Raw genomic sequence first — 27,361 nt, 5'->3', positions numbered from 1 at the left:
GGAAGAAAGAGATGGGAGTCCTGGTGGCTTTCTGGTTTCTCCTGGTTGGTTCCCTCTGGTCCCACTCATGGACCAGATCGAAACACACTCCTGCTGAGAACGTATGGAGGAAACAGCACATCAGGCTCAGTACCAGGCCTCGTTCCCACAAACCCCAAAGACAACGTACACATTCCGTGTATGTGGCCAGAGACCAGCACATCCTTAGACGTGTGCACAAAGCTGACTCAACTATTCAAGGAGTCCAGTCAATTTCTCTTCCCCTCATTTCTTTTCTTCTCCCCTTCTCCTCCCAATGCAGGAAGAATGTGATGCGTGAAACAATTATTCTTCAGAACCCAGGGGCAGGTGGGGAGCCTCCAATCCAGAGAAAACAAAATGTAAATGATACAGAAAGAGATCCAGATCCATGAATATTCATCTGCCTTTCCCTTATGATGGAAACCAGATTTGTGGAGGATCATCGAGCTCCATTTCCTCTGAATTCCTCAGAGGAATTCACAGTCAGGCATCTCATCATTCTGCCTGAACACAGAACGCAATGCGGCGTTCTTGCCTCCAAAAACTGGAGGTTACACAGGTACATACATACCTGAAAATTCACTCACCTCAATACTTAAGATCTGTGCATGGCCTGTGTGAATTTAGACCTCAATTTTAAAAACGAAACTCGAAAGACTGGCAGATTCCTTCTCATCCTTCAAGGCATGTCTCAAATATGACATTCTGAGGAGGAGCCTTCCTCTCTCACCACTGAGAATGAGTCCCTACCTCCTCGCCTTGCCCCGCACACATCCCTGACACAGCTCCCGGCCCCAAACGAAACAATGAAAGTGAAGATTCCTCTATTGGCTGTTTGCTCCCAGGAAGATAAAGCTGGGGCTGATTCATTTCTGGATCCCCTGCACCAGGCAGAGGCATACAATAACTGTTTATTTGTGGGAATAAACTACAAACGGTCTGGAACTCTTTCCCACACACTAGGGCTGGAAGTTCTCAAGGTCTCTCTTCCACCTCCTGGGACATCTGTGTGACCCTGGAGTGATGACTTAACCTCTCTGAGTCTAAGCTCCTGAACAGCACCTGCCCTTCAGTGGTGCTATGAAAATTTTACCAGCTAAGCTGCAAGGCAGCCAGCTCAGAAGATGACACATTTTAAGCTCTCAAGAAATGCCAACTCCCCTGCCCCAACCTTCCCCTAGTCACAGTACAGGGTTTAAAACTTCCCAGGAGCCCAATAAACCCTGGTTGACCGGAACTGAGCAGCCCCACCCCGGGTGCTCTGTGCCTCTCTTCAATACACACTGTGCCTCCTTAAAGAACTCAAAGCCAATCAGGCTGGAAACAATGCTTTTGTCTAAAATCAGACCCTGGCTAAGAATCCGCCTGCCGGGCTTCCCTGGTGGCACAGTGGTGGGGAGTCCACCTGCCGATGCAGGGGACATGGGTTCGTGCCCCGGTTGGGGAGGATCCCACGTGCCGCGGAGTGGCTGGGCCCGTGAGCCATGGCCGCTGAGCCTGTGCATCTGGAGCCTGTGCTCCGCGGCGGGAGAGGCCACAGCAGTGAGAGGCCCGGATACCGCAAAAAAAAAAAAAAAAAGAATCCGCCTGCCAATGCAGGGGACACGGGTTCGAGCCCTGGTCCGGAAAGATCCCACATGCCGCGGAGCAAGTAAGCCCGTGCTCCACAACTACTGAGCCCATGTGCCACAACTACTGAAGCCCACACACCTAGAGCCCACGCTCCACAACAAGAGAAGCCACCACAATGGGAAGCCCGCAAAACGCAACGAAGAGTAGCCCCCGCTCACCACAGCTAGAGAAAGCCTGCGTGCAGCAACAAACACCCAACGCAGCCAAATAATTAAAGAAAGAAACCTCTTTAAATCAGACCCAATGGGGGTAACAGTAAATCAGGAAGCCATGGAGGCATCTGGGCCGAGTTTGGGTTCCAAGGGGCCTTCCTTAGGGGAGGTGGCTCAGGCTGCAGGCTGGCTTGGCTCACGCAGCGTAAGTGCCCACCTAGGGGTTTATTACTATAAACAGATGCCTTGATTCTCCTCTGTGCGGTCATCCCCACCCCCCCAAAACAAAAATGATAATTGCTCTGTTCTCTGACAGGATGTTTGCATTCGAGCTAAAACTGCCTTCTCCGTCCCATTTGCGGTAATTCTGCTCAGCACAGTGTGACGAGGAGCTCGGTTCCCCTCACCAGAGCTGGTGGCTGGCCTGACAGAGGCCCCTTCACGCGGGGAATGAAAGAAGGAGATGGTTGAGGAGGGGGAGAAAAGAACGAGTTTGTCATTTTAGCAAACACAGGCAAAGGCTCTCTGTGGAAGGGAAGCTGCTGTCTGACACACACACAGAGCACACAAAATACCCTTTCTTCTGGGGAAGCCGGGCGTGAGACACTTCAGGACCCGGGGCCAAGCCACGGGCAAGTGGGGTGGGGAGAGGTTACCTCTGAAGGCTCACCGCAGGCGCCCACCCCCTGCCACCACCCAGACCTGGACAAACGCCTGTCTCCTCTTGGTGGAGGTGTCCTGAAAGGTTCAACCTCAGCTTCAAGAGGGAATGAAATACCCTCCGTGCTCAAGAAGCCACAGACAAGAAAGAGACTCAGTGCCCTAAATATAAATGTAACCAGTGCGCACTATTAGTCAACCCGTCAGGAGGAGTTTGTTGAATGCCCATTCGTTCATTCATTCACCAGTTTCCACCAAGTGCCCACCTTGTGTCAGGCCGCGTGCTTGGTTCTGGGGATACAGAGGCAAGAGTTAGGAGCTTAAAATCTAGCCAGAGGACTGGGCAAGTGAAGCAGTGTGGCATTCTCTGGGGCTGGTCTCCATCCCCCACCTAACACAGTGCTTTGTCCAAGGCGACTCATGGTGGCTTGAATACATTTGCTTCTGATAAATGACATCATTACACCTGGACCCATAATCAACATGGTGGCCACTATCTATTGACTTGTTCTCACGTGCTCGGTAGAACCTTCTCTGTGGTCTGCATCTTACAAGCAAAGGAAGCTGAGGCTTGGGGAAAGCAGACAACTTGCCCAAGACCACACAGCCCATCAGTGGGGAAGGCAAGAGCTGAGCCCATGTTCTGGCGCCCAAATCCCACACCCTTCCCACCTCACTGCAGAGGCGGAAGAAAGAACGCCCATGTCTGTCCCCCGCTCAGCCCCAAATCAACTGTGGGCTCCCCCAAGGAAGCACCATCACGAGTGATCCCCGGGGGATCCTCTTCAGAGCCCACCCCCGTGTAGGACAAGTTGCCGAAAAACAAACTATTTGCTTAACTGAGTGACTGTGGCAGGATACGCTTGGGATAAGAGGGCATGGGAGGGGAAAGAAAGACGACCCGGAAGCCTTCCTGGAGGAGCTCGTGTACAGAAAGATGCTTTTGGTGACTCAGAAGACAGAATCCCCAATGGAGGAAAAAGTCTGAGGACAAACACTAGAGGTTATATAAACCTTACATCAGCCACCTGGCCTGCCTCAGTGCAGCAGTAACATATGCTCCTCAGTGGGGGAAACTCAAATAACAAGTAACCCCGGCAGGAAGGCTGAGGCTGGAGAAGGGCCTTCTTCTTGGCCCTTAGAGCCCCAAAGGTTCCCTGGTCCATTCACAGCTCACTGGGCCCCTGTGGGCATTCACAGGGTGGAAAGGTTGCCCAGGAGAGAAGACAGATGAGCCCACCAGACTCAAAAGCCTCTTCGCAGACCCGCAGCCTTCTGGTAGAAGCACCTTCTGGGCCCTCCGACACTTTCCATCCCTTTTATCCCTCTGCTCTTATCTCCATCTGCTGAGGTTGAGGGAAGAGGTGGTGCAGGGCACAACACACACAGGCAAAACCAAAACTCTTACAAAAACACCGGGGGCCCCGGAACGGCCCCACCCAGCCCTCACTCGGCACTCGCTGCTGGCCCCTGGCTGCCACGCACCCTCAAATGGTCTCCTCCTCCTCAGTGGCATCTCCACCCATGGCCACGGATAGAGGAGAGGGGTCAAAGTAACATTCCGTCTTATCATAACAGGAGCCAACTATTAAGCACCTAGGAGGCACCAAGTGCTCAAGGTGATCACCTCATTTAACCTGCACAAAAACCCTACGTGGCAGGTATTTTCAATACTCACATTGTACTGATGAAGAGAGTAGCTTGCCAAGGTTAACTGTCCACAGCTACCAAGCCAGTGCGAGGCAGAGCTGGGATTCAAGCCCACCTTTGTCCAACTCCAAGGCTAGGCTATAAAGTTCACAAGCCTGAATTTAAAGAGGCCAAAGGTTAACATTCAAAACGAGTGCTGCGGGCTTCCCTGGTGGCGCAGTGGTTGAGAGTCCGCCTGCCGATGCAGGGGACGCGGGTTCGTGTCCCGGTGTGGGAAGATCCCACATGCCGCGGAGCGGCTGGGCCCGTGAGCCATGGCCGCTGAGCCTGCGCGTCCGGAGCCTGTGCTCTACAACAGTGAGAGGCCACAACAGGGAGAGGCCCGCGTACCGCAAAAAAAAACAACAACAGAAAACGAGCGCTGCCCCTCTGTAGTGGGGAGCGGGGAGGGGCAATGACACATTTGCTCCAATGCTGCCAAAACTCAAAGCATTTCCAGAACTTTTCTTTGGAAATCGCCTACAGAGGTAATTTACACACCACCCAGAACTTTCAGATTCTTATGTGCAATCATAATTATACATTTGAGAGACCAGAAATACCTTACCCACACTGGCTTCCTCTCTTGATCATTATACTTGCCTGCAAACTCCCTTGGACAGTTTTCTAAAATCAAATTGACTTTCAAATGCTGAGAGATGTCACCCCAGCAACATTCAAAAGAACGCACCGATGCTATCACCAACCTGTTCCCAAGGGGAGACCTTCATTTTCCAAGTAAGGATGTAACCATTTGTTCGTTCAGTCCTACATTTATTCGAGAAGAATTTTGTGATGCTGGATACTGCTGTGGGTTGCTAATGAAACAGATAAAAAGGTCCCTGTCATCTTGGAGCCCTCAACATGGGGACAATACTTCAGGCAACTCTTGCATAGGACCTCCAATCTCAAGCACCACAGATACAAAGATGGACAGCATAGAGTCCCAGACTTCAGGAAGGCTACATCCCAGCAGGGGGACAGACACGCCAGCCATCCCTCTGGAAAACAGAGTGACCACCTAGGAGGTGACTGTCACGGTCCATGTTAGGGAGAGTCAGTCTCCCAAAGGCAACCAAAGTGAAATAACAATAATAACTAACACTTACCTAGCCCTTGTGATGTACCAGATGCTACTCTAAGTAATTAACACACATTATCCTCCCAACAACCCTATGAAGTGATTACTAATACTAGTCCCACTTTCCAGGTGAGTAAACTGAGGCTCTGAGAGTTTAGGCAATTCATAAAAGCTCTAAAAGTCAGCAAGTAGCGAACTATGATTTGAGCCCACAAAGTCTGGCTCCAGAGGGCATGCTCTTGCTAACTACATCGAGCTGACTGGAATGAGAGATGCTGTCCATTTGGACACGTACGTTCCGGTCCATTGGGTTTTTTTGGGGTTTTTTGACATCTTTATTGGAGTTTAATTGCTTTACACTGGTGTGTTACTTTCTGCTTTACAACAAAGAGAATCAGTTATACACATATATATATCCCCACATCTCTTCCCTCTTGTGTCTCCCTCCCTCCCACCCTCCCTATCCCACCCCTCTAGGTGGTCACAAAGCACCAAGCTGATCTCCCTGTGCTATGCGGCTGCTTCCCACTAGCTATCTATTTTACATTTGGTAGTGTATATATGTCCATGCCACTCTCTCACTTTGTCCCAACTTACCCTTCCCCCTCCCCGTTTCCTCAAGTCCATGCTCTAGTAGGTCTGCGTCTTTATTCCCGTCCTGCCCCTAGGTTCTTCATGACCTTTTTTTTTTTTTTTTTAGATTCCATATATATGTGTTAGCATACGTTATTTGTTTTTCTCTTTCTGACTTACTTCCCTCTGTATGACAGACTCTAGGTCCATCCACCTCACTACAAATAACTCAATTTCGTTTCTTTTTATGGCTGAGTAATATTCCACTGTATATATGTGCCACATCTTCTTTATCCATTCATCTGTCGATGGACATTTAGGTTGCTTCCATGACCTGGCTATTGGAAATAGTGCTTCAATGAATATGGGGGTGCATGTGTCTTTTTGAATTATGGTTTTCTCAGGGTATATACCCAGTAGTGGGATTGCTGGGTCATATGGTCATTCTATTTGTAGTTTTTTAAGGAACCTCCATACTGTTCTCCATAGTGGCTGTATCAATTTACATTCCCACCAGCAGTACAAGAGGGTTCCCTCCATTGGGTTTTAAAAGAGCAGCCACATCACTCACATTATTACTCACGTTCAATATCCCCTGTTGTCTCAGCAGTGAACTCCTGAACTCACTCTGCTAGAACATGACTTCTGAACTGGATGGAATGGGCTAAAGGGAAGTTTCCAAGGGTGAAGCACTTCGCCACAGTGGGGGAAAGCAAAGGACCTGGGAACCAGCCTCTGACGTTCATCCCCCTTTGACGTTCCAGGCAAAGAGCCCCTCAAGGTAATACTCAAAGCGGGAGACAGCTGAGGGGAGGACAGTCCTTTCACATCATAGGGAGTATGTCAATTCACACCACCCCTTACCCTGGTGGAGAACAAGGGCCAATGTCACCTGGTGACAGCCAAGACGGCTTTCTCTTTGTTCTCCTTGGGATGTGGAGGGAGGAGGCATTTAAGCCCCTTGGTCCCTTTGTTTCTGAAGGTGTTTAGGAAGCAGAATAGCTTACAAGCTGAAGGGACAAGAATGGGGAGAGTTGAGGGAACCCCAGAGCAGCGAGGAAGTGGCTAAGAGTTAACACTCTGAAGCCAGAAAATTCTGAGTTTGAATGGAGTCCTGCCACTTACTAAGTGATATCCCTTGGACACATGCTATACCCACTGCAAGCCACAGCGTTTGCTCAGCTATAAAATGAGGATAATGGTAATAATATCTACAACACAGGCTTTTTGAGAGGATTACGTGAGATAAAGCATGTAGAGTGTTCAACAGCGTGTGTGATGCCTTATAGCACGCTGTGTTAATATTCGGTATTATATTCTAAATATTCCATTCTAACACTGCATATTAATATTCAGTATTAACATCCAGAGTTACCACTGGGCCACGGTCACCTGGTCATCGTTAGTTATGGCAGAGCCAGCTATGGACGGCAAAAGCCCTCACCCAGTGGCACTCTGGAGCCCCATTTCCTACTCCTCCTGGGTACGCTACATTCCCCAGGATGCCTTGCAGCTAAGGTACCATGTGAGAGTTCTGACCACTGGACTGTGTGGGCAGAAGTGATGTGAATGACTTCCAGGACTACTTTCACAAAACCATACCTGATGATCCTTACTTCTCATTCCGCATCTGTCAGATGGATGCAGGGGATTCAGCAGAGACCTTCAGGGCCCCCTAGAAATGGCAGGTCTACGGGTATAAGGAGCCAACCCTGAATGACTGCTTGGAGCAAGTCCCTACCCCATCCCCCCAAACCTCCACATACACTATCAATGGTACTTTATACGAGCAATACATAAAGTTCTGTATTAAGTCCTCGACAGGTGGAGTTGCTTATTACAGCAGCTGGCCTAGCCTAATACACACAGCTAATCAAGCCTCAACGTAGACTCATAGGCCCCTCTTAGCTCACTGCTTCCGTGACTGCTGCATGCACCACAGAAGAATCTAGATACCATAATATGGTCCAATAGAGAAATTAGCATCTGTGACTGGTTAGGTGTGGAAAGCACGAGGAAGAGCCAGCAGCAACTCAAGAGAAGCAATGGAAGGACCACTAGTCTAGAAGAAACGGGACAGCCCAGCAGTGGTGGCACCTTTGCTCATGGTAGGCTCCAGGTCCTTCATGAGAACAAAGGAGGAAACAGCATGGTCTTTGAGGCCAAGCAGACCAGAATCCATACCTGCCCATGATTTACAGAAGAAAGTAAACCTCCGTGAGCTTCAGCCTCCACATAAGGTAGATAACATACCTGCCTCCACGTTCTGTGCCATCATGCTGATATCTTAAAAGCAGCCACGGTGAGAGTATTTACACCATGGGAACTGACGAATGCTACAAATCGGGGCTTCCCTCCTCGAGATTAAATGCTTACCAGCATGTCACTGGATAAACAGGAGTCAGCTAAGTGGTACAGGAGACAGAGGGTAAGGAAAGAGAATTCCAGCTCGAGTGGATGGCATGTGTGAAGGCCCAGGGGCATAGAAACAAAAAGTTTAATGAAGTGAAGAAAGTCCTATATGGCTGGGTGCAGGGAGCTTGGGAAGAAAGTCTAAGAGGGACCCAGAGAGAGGACCACCCCTTTAATAGTAGTTATTTGTTCTAATCATCTACTGCTGCATAACAAATCACCTCAAAATGCAGTGGCTTACAACAATCATTCATTTTGTTAATGCTCTTTAGGAATTCAGGGAGGGATGCGCTGGCTGGCTCAGCTCTGATTCACGTCAGCTGGGGCTGCACAATTCACTTTCCGGATGGACTCTTCCCACCATGTCCGGTGCCTTGGTGCTCCTTGGAGAGTCTCCCTCTCCCCCCACAAGGCAGCACGTCCTCCAGGCCTCTCCAAGTGATCTGGACTTCTCACAACACGGTGCTCTCAGGGTAGTCAGACTTCTTTATACGGCGGCTGGCTTCTCCTAAGCCAGTGTTCCAAGAGGCCAAGAGGGAAGCTGCAAGGGTTCTTCTGACCTAGTCTTGGAAGTTGCAGGATCATTGCCGCCACGTTCTATTGATTATGAGCAAATCACGGAGCCAGCCCTGATTCAAAAGGAAGCACTACCCAGGAGCATGAATACCAGGACTCACGGTTCACTGGGGGCCTGCTCTGAAGACATGAGAAGGCCACACTGCTACTGATCAGCCAGCATGCACTGCCCACTCCGCAGGACTACCTGGGGGAGGCACAGGAGCTCAGAAAAGGAAAACCACCAGCCCTGTCCACAGAGAGCATTTGATGGACGATGCTCACACCGATGGAGAGGACAAGGTGGGCGTATCAGAGGAGAGGGTGAGCCCTGACTCAGGTGAGCAGAGAAGGCTTCCCAGCAAGCGAACCTTCCCAGCACATGAGCCAGCCTTGAAGGACGTGGGAGGCAGAGAGCAGAGCTGGGAGGGAAGGAGCGGGCCACCCGTGAGGTCGTTATCAGCCTTCTACCACGTCTGGACCAGCCGTGGAACAGGCCAGACCGTGTCCACATTTCCCAGTCCAGGCATGTTGCCCAGGCCTGGGCACCCTGCAGCCATGGTCAGGCAGCTCCAGAGCAGAAGCAGCGCCCGCCCGTGCCAGCCCATCACCAGGCCCGTGAGTCTGTCCAACGCACCAGGGTCCGGGGAGGAGCGGTCAACTGTGGCCCTGGTTACTCGGGCTAGGCCTCCTCACCCAGAACCAGCAGCAGCCTGCCAGCCTCCGAGATCCAGCCCGGCCACTAGGCCTGGCGGCTGGACTGCTGCAGCCTAGCAGGCCGGCCCGGGCTCCCACTACCACTCGCTGGGCAGGCACAGGATGCCCTGCTGACAAACACCTGGGGACAGCAGGGGCCGTGGGAAGGGGCTAAAAATAGCACAGCTAGCAACTGAGGACTTCTCCAAATCCTCGGGGTCTTGTTATTCTTTGTTCACGGACCTTAGGAACACTCATGGGCTGGCACCCGAGCTTTCACCCTTCTCAAAGGCTCAGGCTAAGAACAAGCATAGGGGCCAGGGAGGCCTCCTATGTCACAGTGCTCAGAAGTCATGGAAACAGCCTGCCCTGGGGCCTGGGCCTAGGGATGGGCAGGCTGGGTCCACTTTCACACACACACCCCCACCCCCAGTGGGCTCTCTCTGGCCACCCCACTCGGACCCATTCTCAGTGTTCTCCACCCTTCCTGAATCTCAGGTTCTTGATGTTTCTCTTACTTGTTTGGCCGTTAAGAATTACGGGCCTCGCACTGTATTTTCAATTTCTCGTGTGAGTGTATTATACCCACCCAGCCAGATGCCTAGAAAAGTCACGTGTATGGACGTGCGAGCTGCACACTGCACAATTCCAGGGGCATCATTCATGGCTGTGATGTGAATGGTGCCCCCGGAATAATGCAGTGTGGCTACTGGTGTTGCCAAGGAGGGAATGACGTCTTACACAACCCTGTGTCCGTGGAAAAAGGACAGCCACGCTAATAAAGATTTGTGGACCGACCCATTCATCTCCGCTACCAAATAGTCTGTGCGTGGGGTTTGGCAGGCACAAGGCCACAATGCCCAATGGTCTAGAAAGAAATCCATAATGTGATACAATAATGTATTTCCAGGCCGTGGAGGTGGAGAGGGGCAAGGAATCGATCTTTCTAAGGGAAAGATTCATAACCACTGAGTAAGCTACCACTACCTCCTTCTCAGTGTGCAGATTAAATTCTCTGTCCCACCGACATTCAAAATGCACTTTATTTATAGCAGACCAGGGAATTCAGAGATATTTATTTGCTTTTCATAGAATTTCCATTATTTTAATAACACAGTTTTGGAGCTTGAGGTATGAGCAAATAGCATGTGGGAATAATAAGGCATCTATTCCACATTAGGATGCTTGGTTCAGAGTTTACCGATAAGCCTTTGCTGGTGGGTGTCAAACTATTTCACTACTCCGCGCTCTTCTGCATATGAGTGTCCCCGTAGCCCCACACGTACCTCTCAAGGTTTTTAAAATATGCGTGAATTCTGCATCCTACTCTGCTAATTTCTTCCATATATGTGTTAATATTAAAACTATGTTTTTATCCAAAACTTCTAGGAAGACTGATACTCAGAAAAATGCCCCAATATGTATTCTGTGCCTCCACCTACCCCCCAGCACAGGGATATGGTATATGTGCCCTGGTTCATAAAGTGCAATCATGTATTATTTGATGTGAATCTCATGGCAGCCCTATAGTTGTGCAGTGAGCAACCTGCACAACTGCACACAGCACACCTGCCTACCAGGTAGAGAAAAGGTGAATTAACCTACTTTCCAGCAAGGGAAACCAAGGCATAGAGAGAGTAAAAGGACTAGATAACCTTTAAGGTTCGTTTCTATCTGGATAGTATAGAACTCTCTGAACTTGTCCAAGGGATCTCACATCTCACCTAGGGATGGCTGCCTGAGTCTCCACACAATGACTCCTCTCCTCAGTCCTATGTCTTCACAGTTTCCTTCACTCCGTGGCAGGGATGAGCTGAGCAGAGCCCACCTACCACTACAGGAGGTGTGACGTATGACTGCAGGTGAACAGTGCAGGGGTTAAGACACGTGAGCTCCACTGCCCACCTGCCTGGATTTACACCTGGCTCTTCCCTCACTAGTGTGCAACCCTGCGCAAGTCACTCAACTTCTCCACGCCTCTGTCCTGTAAAGGGAGGATGATGATACCACCTATTTCACTGGGTTGTTGTGAGGACTAAATAATATAAAGAGCTTAGAAACTACAAGAACCACAGTAAACACTCAAAGTTTTTTATCCAAAAAAAAAAAGTATTATGTATGCCTCAGTCTTCTAATCTGTAAACTGGGAATCATAAAGGTGTTCACTCCACAGGAGTGTGAGGTTTAAACACCATAATAAACATAAGAAGTTTTAAAAGAGTGCTTCATGCATAGTAACTACTTTCAAGAGTTTATTAATTTTTTTCCCTAAAAAGCCAGTTACTCCAGTTCACATAGAAAGACTTAGCAAAACAAAAGTGCCAGTAAGTGTGGAGATCAATGCAATGTCTGAAGAGGGAGAGAAAAGGCCAAGAGAGAATGTTTGAGAATCAGGTGCTGTTTTCTAAAACAGGTGGTAGGGACTCCCCTGGTGGTCCAGTGGCTAAGACTCTGTGCTCCCAATGCAGGGGGCCCAGGTTTGATCTCTGGTCAGGGAACTAGATTCCGCATGCTGCAACTAAGAGCTCGCATGCTGCAACTACAGATCCTGCATGCAGCAAAGAAGATCCTGCATGCCACAACTAAGACCCAGTGCAGCCAAATAAATATTTTTTAAAAATAAAATAAAATAAAACAGGTGGCAGACAGGCTGTACTAGCAATTACAGCTCTCTTTTTTATATAAATTTATTTATTTCACTTATTTATTTTTGGCTGCGTTGGGTCTTCACTGCTGCGCATGGGCTTTCTCTAGTTGTGGCGAGTGGGGTCTACTCTTTGTTGCAGTGCGCAGGCTTCTCATTGCGGTGGCTTCTCTTGTTGTGCAGCACAGGCTCTAGGTACGCAGGCTTCAGTAGTTGTGGTGCGCGGACTCAGTAGTTGTGGCTTGTGGGCTCTAGAACGCGGGCTTAGTTGCTCCATGGCATGTGGGATCTTCCCGGACCAGGGCTCAAACCTGTGTCCCCTGCACTGACAGCCAGATTCTTAACCACTGCGCCACCAGGGAAGCCCTACAGGTCTCTGTTTTAAGCGAATTCTTTCAGAGGTCAGGAAGCAAAGAGAAGCAGGGATGAAAAGTCACTGGTGGGGCAGGTCGGAAAGAACGGAAGCGCTCACTTGCTGGCTTCTCTTTTCACCATTAAAATTGCTGTCAAGCCTTGCCTGGCATTTAAAATAGCATCATCCCTGGAGATAGCTGTTTCAGTTTCATTACAGTCTGTGTTCATAGAGTACAAATAGAAACCTTCGTGATTTTATTAGTTTCCATGCAACTCAGGAGAGATCTGCATGATGACATTTCAGCTCCTGACTTAAAGAAGGGACCAATTAAGAACAGAGTGCTTGCATTGCCTGTCGCTGGAAAATGAAAAGCTTCCCAGAGTTTTCAAAAATCTCTGTCCTATCTGGTTCATGGCCATAAATCAACTGTTTGGTCCTGCAGATACAAAAACTATGGTCTTAAAATTTTAGTTCATTTGGTAAGGAATACTTGCAGGATGTCTTCATCCTCCAATAAGAATTAAACTACAATATAGAAAATCTAAGGAAGTATTTTTTGTCTGGGCCTCGTCAAGTCCTACCATCATCGTCAGTTTGCTCAATAACACCCAAAAACTACCTGGCACTCTGTGGATCTGTGAAGTGTTAACGTAATGTAGCTGTGACAAGTTGAAATTTAATACATGGCTCCAGTAGCATAATCTGATTAATGTTATATAACCTAAGAGACTATTCAGCAGGTCTGATGTGCTAGCTGCTTACGATTTACGGGAGAGGCAGGTATTTCAGAAGTTACTGACCCCATCAGATACCCTCTCCTTTGCCACAGAAACTGTGGTCATCTTATTGCTGATTTTGGCAGCTGGAGTGCTTCGTGGAACAGGGCTGTGATGAACATTCTCACTCTGGGGTTGCCTTTTGGGGCGAGTTAAGGAAAAGCACGAAAGTAAGTGGATTTGCATGACTTCCTCTTTAATCAGATGTTTCTTTTTATTCCCAACCTCAACAAAGCCAACCTATCATAGTGTACTGTTTATAGTCTAGTCTATAATCCAAGACCTTTTCAACCTTTCCCCCAAACCAGAAATTAAAATTAAAACCTCAATAGTGGTGTGGCCATGTCATTAGAAGTAATAGCACAGGGACTTCCCTGGTGGCGCAGTGGTTAAGAATCCACCTGCCAACGCGGGGGACACGGGTTCGAGCCCTGGTCCGGGAAGATCCCACATGCCGCGGAGCAACTAAGCCCGTGAGCCACAACTACTGATGTCACAACTACTGAGCCTACTCTCTAGAGCCCGTGAGCCACAACTACTGAGCCCACATGCCACAACTACTGAAGCCCACGTGCCTAGAGCCCGTGCTCCACAGCAAGAGAAGCCACCACAATGAGACGCCCGCGCACCACGACAAAGAGTAGCCCCCGCTCACCGCAACTACAGAAAGCCCGTGCACAGCAACGAAAACCAAACACAGCAAATAAATAAATTAATTAATTAATTAATTTTTTAAAAAAGTAGTAATAGCACAGTCACAGAAAACTATTTGAGTTGTTTTTTTTTTTCTTAATGACAAGTGTGACTGTATCTCCAATGGGGCCCCTGTCCCCAGACAGTAATTCTTAAATATGCCACCTCATCGAAATCAGTACGGAAGTTTGGGGGACATGTCAATCAGATTTCACTCTTGGGATTCATAGAGGCACCAGAACTACTCCCTGGGCCCACTGCCTTGAGTAAGTTAGTCTTGGGTTCTTTATCAGGTAAAAATGATAGCTCTGAAATCTGACTGAAGAAATGGCTGTATACTGAAATCACTGAATCAGAGAGCATGTTACATATGACAAAACTGGGGCCCAGAGACCATCACTTGCCTAAGATACCGTAACTACTCATATGTCGAAATCAAAAATCCAGTGGTCCCTTAACTTCACACACCATCAAACCAGACTTGATGGGCAGAAACGCTGTTCGATCTGTTCTGCTCTCACTGTGGGTACATCTAAATCAAACAAGCACCACGGTGAAGAATGTGTCTGAAGATAATGAAAATCCATCTCCAGGAGGTGGGGTTTAGAGGGACTTTTTTTCCTTTTTTAAAAAATTGTAATTGTGGTAAAATAGACGTACCATAAAACTTACCACCTTAACCATTTTAAGTGTACAGTTCAGTAGTATTAAGTATCCTCATATTATTGTGCAGAACCTTTCGTCTTACAAAACTGAAATTCTCTATCCATTAAACAACCGCCCCCCGTCTCCCCCAGCCCCTGGTAACCACCATTCTACTTCTGTGTCTGTGCAACTAGGTGCCTCATGTAAGTATTGCAGGATCACACAGTATGCGTCCTTTTGTGACTGGCTTAGTTCACCTAGCATAATGTCCTCCAGGGGCATCCACGTTGTAGCACACGTCGGAATTTCCTTCCTTTTTCCAAATGGATAATATTCCACTGCAGGTAAACACTACATTTGTTTATCCATTTATCCATCAATGGACATTTGGGCTGCTTCCACCTTTTGGCTATTACGAAGAATGCTGCTATGAACAGGGATGTGCAAGTATCTTCTTTTGGATATGTACCCAGCCGTGGAATTGCTGGGTCATATGGTAGTTCTATGTTCAGTTTTTTTGACAAACCACCATACTGCTTCCCCCAGTAGCTGCATCATGGTGCATTCCCACACACAGCGCACCAGGCTTCCAATTCCTTCACATCCTCGTCAACACGTGCTGCTTTCTGGGTTTTGAGGTAGTAGCCATCCTGGTGGGTGTGAGGTGTCCTTTTTTTCTTTAAGCACCTCTCTGTCTTGCCTACATTTTCTACAGTGAATATATATACACTTAGGACTAAGGACAAAAGTGTAGAACACAAATTGAAAAAGAGATCTTACAGGGAAAATAGGGTTGCACACGAACTTAAGAAATGGGTTTCTTTTTTTTTTTTTGTATTTACTTGATTGATTTATTCATTTCTATTATTTTTTATAGACAAAATTAGCACCAAATATATATATATATTTTTTTGCTGTACGCGGGCCTCTCACTGTCGTGGCCTCTCCCGTTGCGGAGCACAGGCTCCAGACGCGCAGGCTCAGCAGCCATGGCTCACGGGCCCAGCCGCTCCGCAGCATGTGGGATCTTCCCAGACCGGGGCACGAACCCGCGTCCCCTGCATCGGCAGGCGGACTCTCAACCACTGCGCCACCAGGGAAGCCCGGTTTCTTTTTTAAAACAGGCAAAGTATTGACTTCTCTTACGGGTTCAGCTCGAGACACCATTCCTATACTCTTCAAGAGTCTTACCACCTGGTCAGCTGTGGCTGCCACAACCTATGAGGGAAACGGCCGTAATTTATGGGTAGCTAAAGCAATTCCTCTAAGCACTGGGAGGAAAGTGCTCCCAGGTGCACAAAGAAGAGAAACAGAGTATTAAGCGGTGGCCAGTTAACGTGGGTCATGAAAATCCCCGGCCCTCAGATAAACCCTTTCTTTCATCTTCCAAATCTTTCCTCCGATCCTTAAGGGCCCTTATCTCTGAGTTCTCCATTGGCTACTCATTGCCCATCTACTTTTTCCCCTTCCAGAGCCACAAAAAGTCTACTTTCCAAAGTCATGTAAAGGGAAAACAAACTCATGCAGCAATTTCTCCCAAAGAGAAGAATTCTGCTCCTGCATAAACACGTACACGAAGAGGAAGACCCCCAGAAACCTTATAACCCCTGGTGTCTGGGCCACAAGGCCACACAGGCCCCACGCTAGCAGTTCATTAGAGGGAACTCACTTGAAAAGCTAAACTCTTCCAAAAGGGAAAGCACTCTTCCCACTGGTCTTTATATAATGCTAATGCTGCACACCCTGGGCATGAGGTCACTTGTCATGATTTATTCATTAAGACCAAGGGGAAGGGACTAAAAACAAAATCCATCCAATTACGTATTTATCCAGCCTCCAGCTCCCAGACGAGAAATTCTACTTTTCTTTGTGTCAACATCTCCCTCTCCCCCCTGCCCTCCCTCACCCTCCCCTCTTGTATGTTCTCTTTCTTTTCTGGTTTCTTTCTGCTCAGCAAAATAGGAGAAATGGCAGCAGTAGTGTATAGAAGCCCAGAGGAGAAGAGATAAGATGAGCAGTTGGAGAGGAATAATCTTCAACTCTAGGAGCAGCTGTATTTAAATGATCCAAAAAGAAACTCATGATCACTGTCTGTTCTCTCTCTCTTGGGAAGAGCCAACACCTAGAAAGCAGAGTCCAATGCGGGCTTCTTAACAAAGGATCTCCACTCTACATACATCTGGATCCCCGGTACTGCCCCCAAATCACATCTGCTCTCGGCCAAGCCCAGCGCTGAACTCTGAAAGAAGCTGAACTTTGGAATCACTGGGCACATTCCAGTGACAAAGAGGCGACCCAATGGCTCAGGGATGGCCAAATCCTCACCCACAGCTTCTGACAAGACCTGACACATTGCACAGGACAAACCACCAGAACCAAGAGCCAGGATGGGCTGCTGTGTAAACCCTGGGGAAGAGGGCACGGAGAAACCTCGCCGCCTCCGGGGAAGGAGGACATCGGGCAGTCACGAGAGAGAAAAAGAAGGTGGCTTGCACGGTAGCGACACAAGTTAAGGGCGTTCTACATCTCAAGAACATTGCTGACACTTAAACCCCACCCAGCTCTGGGCCTTCTTGGGCCGGATTTAGAATTTGAAATCTATCACCTACCAAGACATGTTCTGTGTGTCCTAGAAATAGCTGAGAAGCAAAGAGGGCTTAGTGCAAGGAGAAAGACCTTTCCATTCACGCTTAGGTGGGTTTGTGCCCCATGGAATGGTGGCCTCAGAAGGCCATGAACACCCCAGTCCCCTCTGGAGATGGGGCCGAGGGCTCCCAGCACTGGTGCTGGGGAGGAGGTAGGACCCCAACCCCAAAGCACCTTTCTGCCCCTATGATGTCACAACTCCACGTGCTTCTCAGCTTGCGAGATCAACCCTCTATTTTTTGTCCACTAACCTGCAAACTTCAGTCCCTCTGCTCCTGGACTTGGCGGGAATCACCAAGAAAGAAAGGAAATCAAGGAAAGGATAAAGAGCAGAAGGAAGGGACACAGCGTTTCTGTTAATTACCTTTGAAATGCCCAGCGTCAACCGGATCTGGTCCCTGGGAAAACCTGGTAGGGAGGCCAATGAAACAGCATAAAGAATACCAAGTAAATGAGATGTTTTAAATAATTTCGCTTTTGGCCACGTAAAGAAGCATTAGTCATACAGGTAATGAGATCTTATAGGGAGACGATTCAGAGTCTCGGCTTGACAACGTGAAGTATACCCCTTCTGGACCTGGAGTGCCAATTACATTTCCAAATTGGCAATTAGACATAATGCCCCAAATAATGCCAAAAACAAAGCAGATTCCATCTTCAAGCAGCCATTCTTTCGAAGCTGTCCTTCTGCTCCCTGCCTGACTCATCCACCTCATGGACAAGTGCTCATCATGAACAAATTCTTCTTACCCACCGGTCAGGGGAGACCGGGGTGGCATGAATAATTAAAATCCAGAAATGACTCAAGCCCATCCCTTTCACCCAGAGTTTCTGCATAGCGTCTAACAAATTACCCAAAAGAGCAGCAAAATGTATTTGCACCTACAACATTCCCACGCAGCCTCCCACAGATCACTGTGGAAGGGCCCTCCCAACATATATCTGTGCTTGTATTTACATGACTCAGTTCCTGCCCTCAGGGGGTTTGCAGGCAACTTGGAGACCAGACATGAGAAGACAACTGAATTTTTCCATCCCTTCCATCAAACAAACTGGGTCTTATTTTTATCCCTAGCACCTAGCTTGGTTCCTGGAACAGAGGATGAACTCCCTATGTAATAAAAGCCAAAACAACAACACTAATAACCACAAGATGTATTTGAGGACCTACTGTGTGCCGGGCATCATGCTGAGTCCTTCATTTAGGCTGACGATGCTCATGATAAATGTTTATTCCAGGTTCTCCCCTTTGACGATGGAACAACCCAAAATGCACATCTCCAGGAAAAAGCCCCTGACGGTATGAGCTGTGAAAACCCTGACAGTATGTTGAGAAAAGGAGCTACTTCCAGCTTCATCTGCTGGGATTCTCGAGAAGTACCACTGGAGGGTGGCACAGCACAGTGCCGCACGTCTCTCCCCACTCCGTGATCAGGTCTTGAGCCCAATCCTTTCACATCCCTCCGCTTGGAAAAGCCCACCGAGGTCCCTATGGAAAATCAGGCTGGCAGTTTTACTGCCTGCTGACTTCAAACACCCCGGAGGGAGCGGCCAACAGCTGGCTTCCCGGAGCATCACCACAGTGCAGCCCTGGCTCCACCACGAGCCTCTAATTTTGCAAGAAGGTGGTTTGGCTGAGTTGCCATCCGGGACTGCGGAAAGTCCCCTTGCAGCGTGACCCACCGGCACGAGGGAGAGCCCACAGCCTGATGGGCGACGCACAGACCACACCCCCACAGATCTGCAGGATGCTGCCCTGGTCACCACAACCCAGCCCCAAACCAACAGCGCTGTGGGTTCCTAGGGAGCAGACACCCGAACAATCAGCTTTAGCAGGGAGCACCCAGACTGAACGGCAGCAACGCGGAGAGGCCTGAGCCGAGTTTTCTCCACCTGGCTGTCCTGGCACAGGGAACCTTCCTCTTCTCATCCCTTCCCACTGCTGAAGAGCTGAGAATTTCCATATTTAAAAATAGCCCTGTCTTCAGAGAGAGACCGCCTAGAGACTGAGGCTGGGACCAGATCCTTGCTTCTCAAAGCATGGTCTGCTCAGCATCGGCATCACCTGTGGCTTGTCAGAAATGCAGAGTCTCAGGCCCCACCCTGGACCTTCTGAATCAGAATCTGCATTTTAATGGCTCTCCAGGTGATTCGTGTACATGTAAACGTGCAAGAGGCCCCAGAAGTAGATGGACTAAGATGCTCTCTGGCCATGGGAGGGAGAGATCTAACACCCCAACTGAACATCCCTTGAGCCTTCTCCCCGGAGTGCTGGGACACCCCTGCCTCTCAGGCTGGGGCCCCCGAGCTTCCTTCTCCGTGTGCCCAGGGCCAGGGTTCCACCCACTCAGAAGCATCTCAAAAAAAGGGCACTCTCTTGATCTGCTCCCTGCTGTGCACAGAAAGGCTGTGTGACTTCAGAGGTCCTGGGGGACGCTGACCTTGCCTGCCCCCCAAGCAGGTCTCACGGAGACCAATGCTCCCCGCAGGGCTCCAGGAGCTGCGGCATCACGGCACAAACACCGCCCTTCTCACCGGAACCACAGAGGTGGCCTTGCAGGGGCTCCACAGCTCTGAAGTCCCGGGAAGGTGGGGCTGGCTGCTGGGATCCGCAGGCTAGCACGGTCACTGCCACCGTGAGCTGGGACACCGCGGCTGCCCGCACTGGGAAGGAGGTCCTGGCATTGGAATCCAACACCAACCTGACTGCTTCAGCAGCAGGCTCGTTTGCCCTGGTCAGAAAGAGATACCCACAGCAAGCACTCTCTGTACCAGGCACACAGCGAATGTCCCCATCCAGGGAAGAAGACAGCGGTGAGCCTTGCCCTTGGAATCCTTTCTCCCCCAGGCCAAACACAAGGGCAGCTCTTGCTTTCCTCCTGATGCATGTTTGGACAAGGACCCTGGGCACCTGGAAACAGAGCCAGCGCGTGGCTTGCAGTCACCAGTATCCTCCTAGGAAATGCTATAGAGTGGGGTCCCTGCGAGTACCTACCCCAAAGGGCTGAGCTCTACGAGGACCCCCGGTTTACAGATGAGGAGACTGAGGCACAAAGCGGTGACGTCCTTGCCCAAGGTCACAGGCTGACTTCTGGGTGCTACATGGCGAGCGTGACACCTAGGCCCTGTTGCTCAAAGTGAGCACGGCCAAGGGCAGTTTAACTAATTCCTCTCCCTTGGGACTTCTCCCAGAACATGACGTGACTCTCCAAGGTGGGGGTTGCAGATATGCCCTGACTTACAATTTTGTTTCACAAGGTAACTGCAAGGGCAAGTGCTCCACAGAACACACTTGGGGAAATACTACTCTGGAGGCGATCAGGGTAAAGCTGGTCTGAGTAGAGAGCACCCTGGCGGGGAAACTGTTCCATTGTCAGGGGAACAGGTCTGTGGGCTCTGGACTGGGGAGAACAGGGGTGGAATTCATCCTTTCTCAAGGGACATTCGACAGCCACACCTGCCCACAAAACCTTCCACTTCTGCTAGGCCTGCAGCTCCTGGAGCCCCACGATGGCAATGCTCACCGCTGACTTGCCCGCCATCAGAGCACTAGCCATCCCGCCAAGCCCTCAGCCGTGGGGCCTTCCGAGGCTGCCCCTCCCCGGCCTGCCAGCCTCGCAACAGCCAAGAGCTATGAGCCCAATCTCAATCTGACCCTAACGGGTTGTTCGACCCAAGGACAACTGACTCCAGGGCCTAGAGGTCCCTTTCGGTTCAAAAGTTCTATTTGTTGTAGTCTGTGCCCTTCCAGGGCCAAAAGTTCAAGGAATCAAGGAGAAAATTTAAAACCTGCCACTCTGTGGAGCTATGACAGCGCCCATTTACAGGCCTGCTAAGTGCCAGGCGTTTCCCAGGTGCTGTATACCCAGCATCGTCACTCCTTGTAAGAATTCTACAGGGGCTTCCCTGGTGGCGCAGTGGTTGAGAGTCCGCCTGCCGATGCAGGGGACACGGGTTCGTGCCCCGGTCTGGGAAGATCCCACATGCCGTGGAGCGGCTGGGCCCGTGAGCCATGGCCGCTGACCCTGCGCATCCGGAGCCTGTGCTCCGCAACGGGAGAGGCCACAACAGTGAGAGGCCCGCGTACTGCAAAAAAAAAAAAAAAAAAGAATTCTACAAAGTAAGCATCATTACGCTTTTCTTACATGTGAAGAAACCATGCTTAACAGGGCTGCCAGTCACAGATGCCCAGCTAACAAGTGTGGAATCCATGATTTGCACTCGGGTCTGTCTGACTGCAGCATCTCTACGGAAGTGTGCATTTCCACAGGGGGAGCCAGGAACAAGAAGCAAAAGTTCTCAGGACAAGGGAAGGTCACCTGGAACTCCCCTGTGCCTGGGATCTGAGCACTTCTCCAAGGCCCCCCCTAAGTGATCCGAAGGAACATCTGTAGTTCGTCCGAGGCAGACTATCTCCAGGATGAGATGAGGCACCAGGGCCAATCTGGAATCAAGAATTCTGAGGCACTGAAGTTTCCAGCCCTGATTGGATGATGCGTCAGGCCAGACCCTGGGTAATTACCAAGCCGTAATGGGATCTGATGTTTATATTAGTCACGAGTCTAACAGAGAAAACGTGTTGTTTTCTCAGACACAGCCGTGGAGACAAACCTCCATAATTCATTATATGCAGACCAACCTTAATCAATTCCAAACTTCTACAGGGAGGACAGCTCCACCTGAGAGCAGGATGAGTCTATGACCCACAGCAAACCACAGCTCCATAGGAAGCTGGCCTCAGCTTCTCCAGGCATTTAAAGAAAAGCAGACTGTGGGCTGGAGGAAGAGCAGAAGATGGGAATAAAGACACATAAGCACTCCAAGGCTGGAGAGTTACAGAACATGTTCTGAGCTAGAAACTTTACCCACAGATCACCAACTCCTTCTACCGGCTTCCACTGAGTCCCAGAGCAGGAAGGGACATTAGCACTCACAGAATTCAATCCCACATTTTGCACACCAGGAAAGAGACCAGAGAGGTTAATCTACTTCTTCAAGGTCACAACCTTCTTCAGGCTGCCAGAGCCGCTCCTTGTTCACTACAGTCTACGACTGGCTTAGACCTTGAAACGTCACGGCCAAGTAAAGAGAGGGCTCTGATGAAACCCAACAGAGAAAGAAAAATGATGTGAAAAAGTACAGCAAAGAATATAGTACTGGAATGACTGTGCCCAAACTCCCAACTGGGGGAAAATGGGATTCTCTTTCTTCTTTATTTCCTAAAGAAATCCACATAACTATTCTTTTCAGAATAGTAAAGTCATTCACGATTTGAGATTTGGAGGCCAGAGGAACTAAGGATGAGATGTCTCATGAGGTACATCCAGTTTCAGGTTCCTTTACTCAGAAAGGATGGTGCAGTCCCAGAGGCCAAATGCTTGTGATTCTGGAGCTCCTGCTGAAACTTATTCCCCTAGAATTTCAGATGCTAAAAAGACCAGCCTTCCTCTGGACCCTAGCTCCGGGTCAAACCATCTCGGGGCTGAACCAGGATCAGGGTGAATATATCTGAGGGCTGGTAGAATACCAAAGAAAAGCAGCCTTAGTTTGCTTGAGAAACCCAACACTAAAATAATGATTCCAAACTGAAGCCAAATGCATTCTTCTCAACAGTGTCTTGATGACTACCAAATACTTGGAAAGCAAAAAGAATGAAAGACAAAAAAAAAAAAAGAATGATTGCAGTAAAAAATACAGACCTCAAGAGTAGAAAGAAAAGCTTATAAAAGGCCTAAGTAACTACTACTGGTCAAAATGAGATGGCTACACACACTGTTTAATTGAGCAAATCAAGGGGCAAGTATTAAGAGATTCTGGGCATGTTTTAAAGGGGACTCTAATGGTACCAAAAGTGACGTGATCTCATTTTATACTGGCCTCACATCTTCCCAACTAACTGCAAGTATCTCTCATCCCAGATGATTCTTTGTAGAAAGTTCCAGTTTAGTCAACTCGGCATGTCTTGGAGCTACAAAATATAGCCTAATATCTAGGGGTTGTTTTTTTTTCTAATGATCATTGCCAAAAACGTATTTTCTTGAGAAAACTTACAGAGGTTATGCTTGGTCATCATTTAAGAAAGAGACTCTTTATGTGAACGATCCAATCAGCATTTCATCAGAAGCAATGCAGTAGCACTGATGTACCCCCTAGAGTAGAAAGACTTTAGAAGCTGTGTTTAAAACCCCAGGATCACAAAAACACTGAAACTTATTTTGACTCACTGAAAAAAAAGTTTTCATTATGATCTAGCCTGCCCAGTTCCTGAAGGATAAGGAGATCGTTAAAAAGTTCCCCAAAATCACTCAGTGTAGAAAACGTCTGAGATGCATGCAACTACAAGTTCTACCTCTAAGGGTAGCACGGAATCTCAGTAAAGGAAAAACACTCACTGACTAAAGACTGGTGGGGAGGCAGAGGAGAGGGAATGTGTGAATAAGAAGGCTATATGAATAAGCACTGGTCAGGAGGGCTAGGCAAGGGGCTGGGTCTAGGGGGTCTCGGGGTTAGGATTTTGCTTAACCTAATGGCTTCTCTGGAATGTGGGTGGTTTTGCACCTTGACAAGTAAGGAGAAACTGCTATGGCCAAGAAGGTAACTCCAGAGAAAACTGACGGACTAACATCTGGAGGTCTCCGGAGAAGTAGGAGGAAGAGGAAGAGAATGATGGTTTTTATTTTTCTCCCTTATTTCCAACACACCAGTATTTTCCAAAACACAAATGTGCTACCACAAAACACAGCTGAGCTCCAGCACCCAACACAATGTATAATTAATGATCAGGAGAGAGAGAGAGAGAGAGAGAGAGAGAGAGATCGCGAGCTTCCCTTCACCCTTGTGTGTCACCCATAGCCCCCATCTTACCTACTCCCTCCCCGTAGCAATTAAGGAGGCTGCTACAAGTTGCTGTGCCCCGTGGAAGTTTGAGGTGTCCTCGGATTAACTTTATTAGAAAAGGTGTGAGCATTCCCACCGAGATGTGCCACGGCCTTGCACTGTTCCCTATCCCCCTTTGAGCTTCCCTCCCTCTGAAAATGCTGGCGCTGGTTAGTCCCCTAGGTTAAAAATTAGTCAAACAGAAAACAGCTTGGTCACTCTTTTTTCCAGTCCTTTCTTTTTTATCCTGCAGTTTTCTATGAAAAACTGCCCGCCACCTCTCACCTTCAGCCAGTGGGGGGGGGGGGGGGGGGAGAGGACATCTCTAGGGACACGACGGCGACAAACCAGGCAGTCAGCCTAGCAACCATACATAAGGTGTAGTGAGCCTCGGTGCTGGTGGGCGTCTCTGCGCCAGGAATAGTTTAAAGCCGACATCCAGCCACCTCAAAAGCGTCGGGGAGGAGGCTCGCGTGAAAACCTCGGCCTCGGCGGGCTCTCGGGCGGACCTCCCCTCTAGCTCCACGCTGCCGGGGGCATTTCCGGGGACCTGAAGGCGGTGGCAGGGGGGCGAGAATACAGATGCCGAAGAACTTGCGGTGGGGGTGGGGGTCTGCTCCAACAGTAGGAGAGGGAGGGGACATCAGTTTTGCGACCTCGCCACATTCCTAAAGTGGCAGCATCCGCGGGTTGCCTCCAAAACTGGGATGCATCTCCCCAACTTTCTCTCGCCCCTCCAGGTCCCCCGCACGTCCTCTGGTCATGTTCCTCCCCTGGGATTCCCTAGTCCAAAAGATGTTCTCCCTTTCTCAAAGGATTTTCCTGCCCTTCTGATTTTACGAACTCATCTCCCCAACAGGTTTGTAAAGTGCGGGCTGACGTGCTCCCCCTCGCCCACCACAAGGAGCCGAGCCCGGGCAGGTGAGCCGCGCGGAACACGCACCGAGCGGCCCCCAGCTTGCTCGGTGCCCGCCGAGTCGGCTCTCCCTACCTCCCATCCCGGCCCCAGCCGCAGCCACAAACAACCCTACAATAAACAAGGGGACGGGATTTGGCGTCCGCGTCCCGGAGCGCACCGGTTGGGGGCAACTCCTCACCCCCGGCGCGCCGCCCGAAGCCCCAACAGGCGGGCGCCAGGAGAGCGGAGGGAAGGGAAGGCGGCGAGGGGAAGGCAGGCAGGGATGGAGGGAGGCACGGCGCTGTGAGAAGCGAGGAGGTGGGCTGCAGGGGACGCCGAGAAGCGGCGGGGCTGGCGCAGGGGGGAGGCGCCGGGGCGCGCGTTACCTTCGTCTTGCCCCCGCAGTGGCAGCAAACGGTCCACAGGTACTTGAGCGTCCGCCAGAGCAAGATGATGAAGAGGCCCCCGAAGAAAGTCACCATGGAGGAGGCCAGGAAAGCCCACCACATGCGCTGGCCCCGGCTGTCGCACGGCACCTCCATGGTCACTGGGATGATGAGCGCATCCATCTTGGGCTCGTGGACCGAGGACGAGGAGGAAGAGGAGGAGGAAGAAGAGGAGGAGGAAGAGGAGGAGGAGGAGGACGCGTCTAGGCTGAGAAGGTTCGCGTGGATATTGCCACTCATTCTAAGAGTGCTGCCTCCGCCGCCGCCGCCGCCGCCGCTGCTGCCGCCGCCGCCGCCACCATTTGCCATAGCTAGCAACGGGCAGCCGGCGCAGGGGCTCGGGGGAGCTCCTCCCGCCGCCAGCGCCACCCCGAACACCCATCAACAGCCATATTGCTGCTACTGCTGCCGCCGCCGCCGCCGCGGAGCGCGGGGAGGGGGCGGGGAGGGGCCTGGGCTCGGGGAGCTGTGCGCGACCTGGCGGGGTGCGCGGAGATATATACAGCGGGCCGCCGCCGCCGCCCGCCCTCCCCCCGGCCGCCGGCCCGCCCGCCCAGGGGGGAGGGGGACGGAGCGCGCGGGCAGCTCCCCTCCCCGGCCCGAGCCCCGCTAACCCCGGGCTGCGCGGGCCCAGAGCGCCGAGAACGAGGGGGCGCTGCGGTCCGCCCCCGGGCCCGCCCCGGCTCTGCTCGCCGGCCCGGTTGCTCTCCGCGTCGCGTCGCGCCGCGCCGCCTGTCCGCTGTGCGCCACGCGTTTGCGCCGCGCTCCGGCCCGGGACCCCTCCCCGCACGCAGCCCGCGCAGCTAGCCCGCCGCTCTGGGCTTATTAGGTGGCGACTCGTTAATAATGCCTCATCAGCCCCCTCCCGGGCGCCCCCGCGCCAGCCCTCCTCTCCCGGCTGCGCTCGGCTCCCGCTCGCCGCCCCGGTGTGCGCCGGGCCCCGGCAGGTTCACCGCGCCCGGCCCGCCGCCGCCGCCGCCGCCGCCGCCGCCGCCGCCGCTAGCCCATGTTCCCGGGATCCCCGAGCCGCGCCGCCACGCCGCTGAGCCTCCTCGGCCTTCGCTCGATCTTCCCCCCGCTTCCTCAGGCTCCTCCTCGTCGCCGCCCGAGCCTCTCCTGCGCGCGCCCCGCGCTCCCCGCAGCCGCCAGTAACAGCAGCTGCAGCAACTGGAGCGGGCGCGGGCTCAGGCCGCCCGAACGGGAGGGGAGGAGGTTCGCCGCGCTGGCTCGCCTCGGCCCCGAGCTGGGCAGGGGGCCGGCAGACCCCTTGGCGACGGCCTGGCACGCACCCCTGAGCCGCAGTGCGAAAAGTAGAGAGCCCCAAATCCAAGCGCGGGACCCGACACCTCTCTCCAAGGTGCTGCGCCCCCAGCCGAGCGCCCTGGGGGACCCGAGGAGGATGGCCGGGCGCCCGTGGCAGGCCATTTTTCCCAAAGGAGCCCCCAGTGGGGAGGGGAGCAGTGACCAGCTGTTGCTTGCACAGGCCGGACGCCCCAAGCTCCTCGGGCTTCGGGAGTGAGGAGGACCCTTCTCCAGGATACACACCCTCGTTCGACCCCTACCAGCCCCTGTCGCTCTTCCCTGTCGCCTTCCTAGGTGCCCCAGTGCCCCCTGTGTTCTGGAAAGCAGGGCCATGCAGGGGCCTGGCAGGTGGTCTGTGGCCTTTGACAGCAGCAGGTGGTTTTTCTGCCTCTTCCTTATTAAGCGACAGAGGCTGCCTAAGAGAGTAGGCAAAGATGGGCAGGGCCGACCTGACCTCAGGGACAGTGAAAGCCCCTATAGACAACAGAGTTCCCTAATGTCACTCCCCTTTTATTCAGCCTCAGACTCCATCGTGTGAGAAGGGCAGCTCCAAGCTCCATTAAAGCCCACCTTTCCCCATTTAGGGTCTTCTGTCCTCCCCACTTAGAG

The 27,361-nt window shown here is 51.1% G+C and overlaps 1 protein-coding gene across 22 annotated transcripts in view; it reads right to left on the bottom strand.

Moving 5' to 3' along the window:
• KCNMA1 (potassium calcium-activated channel subfamily M alpha 1) overlaps positions 1-25,759 on the bottom strand; it is a gene marked incomplete at both ends in the record, with an annotated part of 741,342 nt that extends 715,583 nt beyond the window's left edge. For all 22 annotated transcript variants that reach the window (XM_082854819.1, XM_082854826.1, XM_082854808.1 and 19 more), the window contains one exon: positions 25,391-25,759. In XM_082854819.1, coding sequence (XP_082710945.1) covers positions 25,391-25,759 — 369 coding nt within the window. The remainder of the gene's footprint in view (positions 1-25,390) is intronic.
• Positions 25,760-27,361: the final 1,602 nt, after the last annotated feature.

Source organism: Leucopleurus acutus (genome assembly GCF_964270905.1).
Source record: "Leucopleurus acutus genome assembly, chromosome: 14".
NCBI lineage: Eukaryota > Metazoa > Chordata > Mammalia > Artiodactyla > Delphinidae > Leucopleurus > Leucopleurus acutus.
This window is presented reverse-complemented; position numbering and strand designations above follow the sequence as displayed.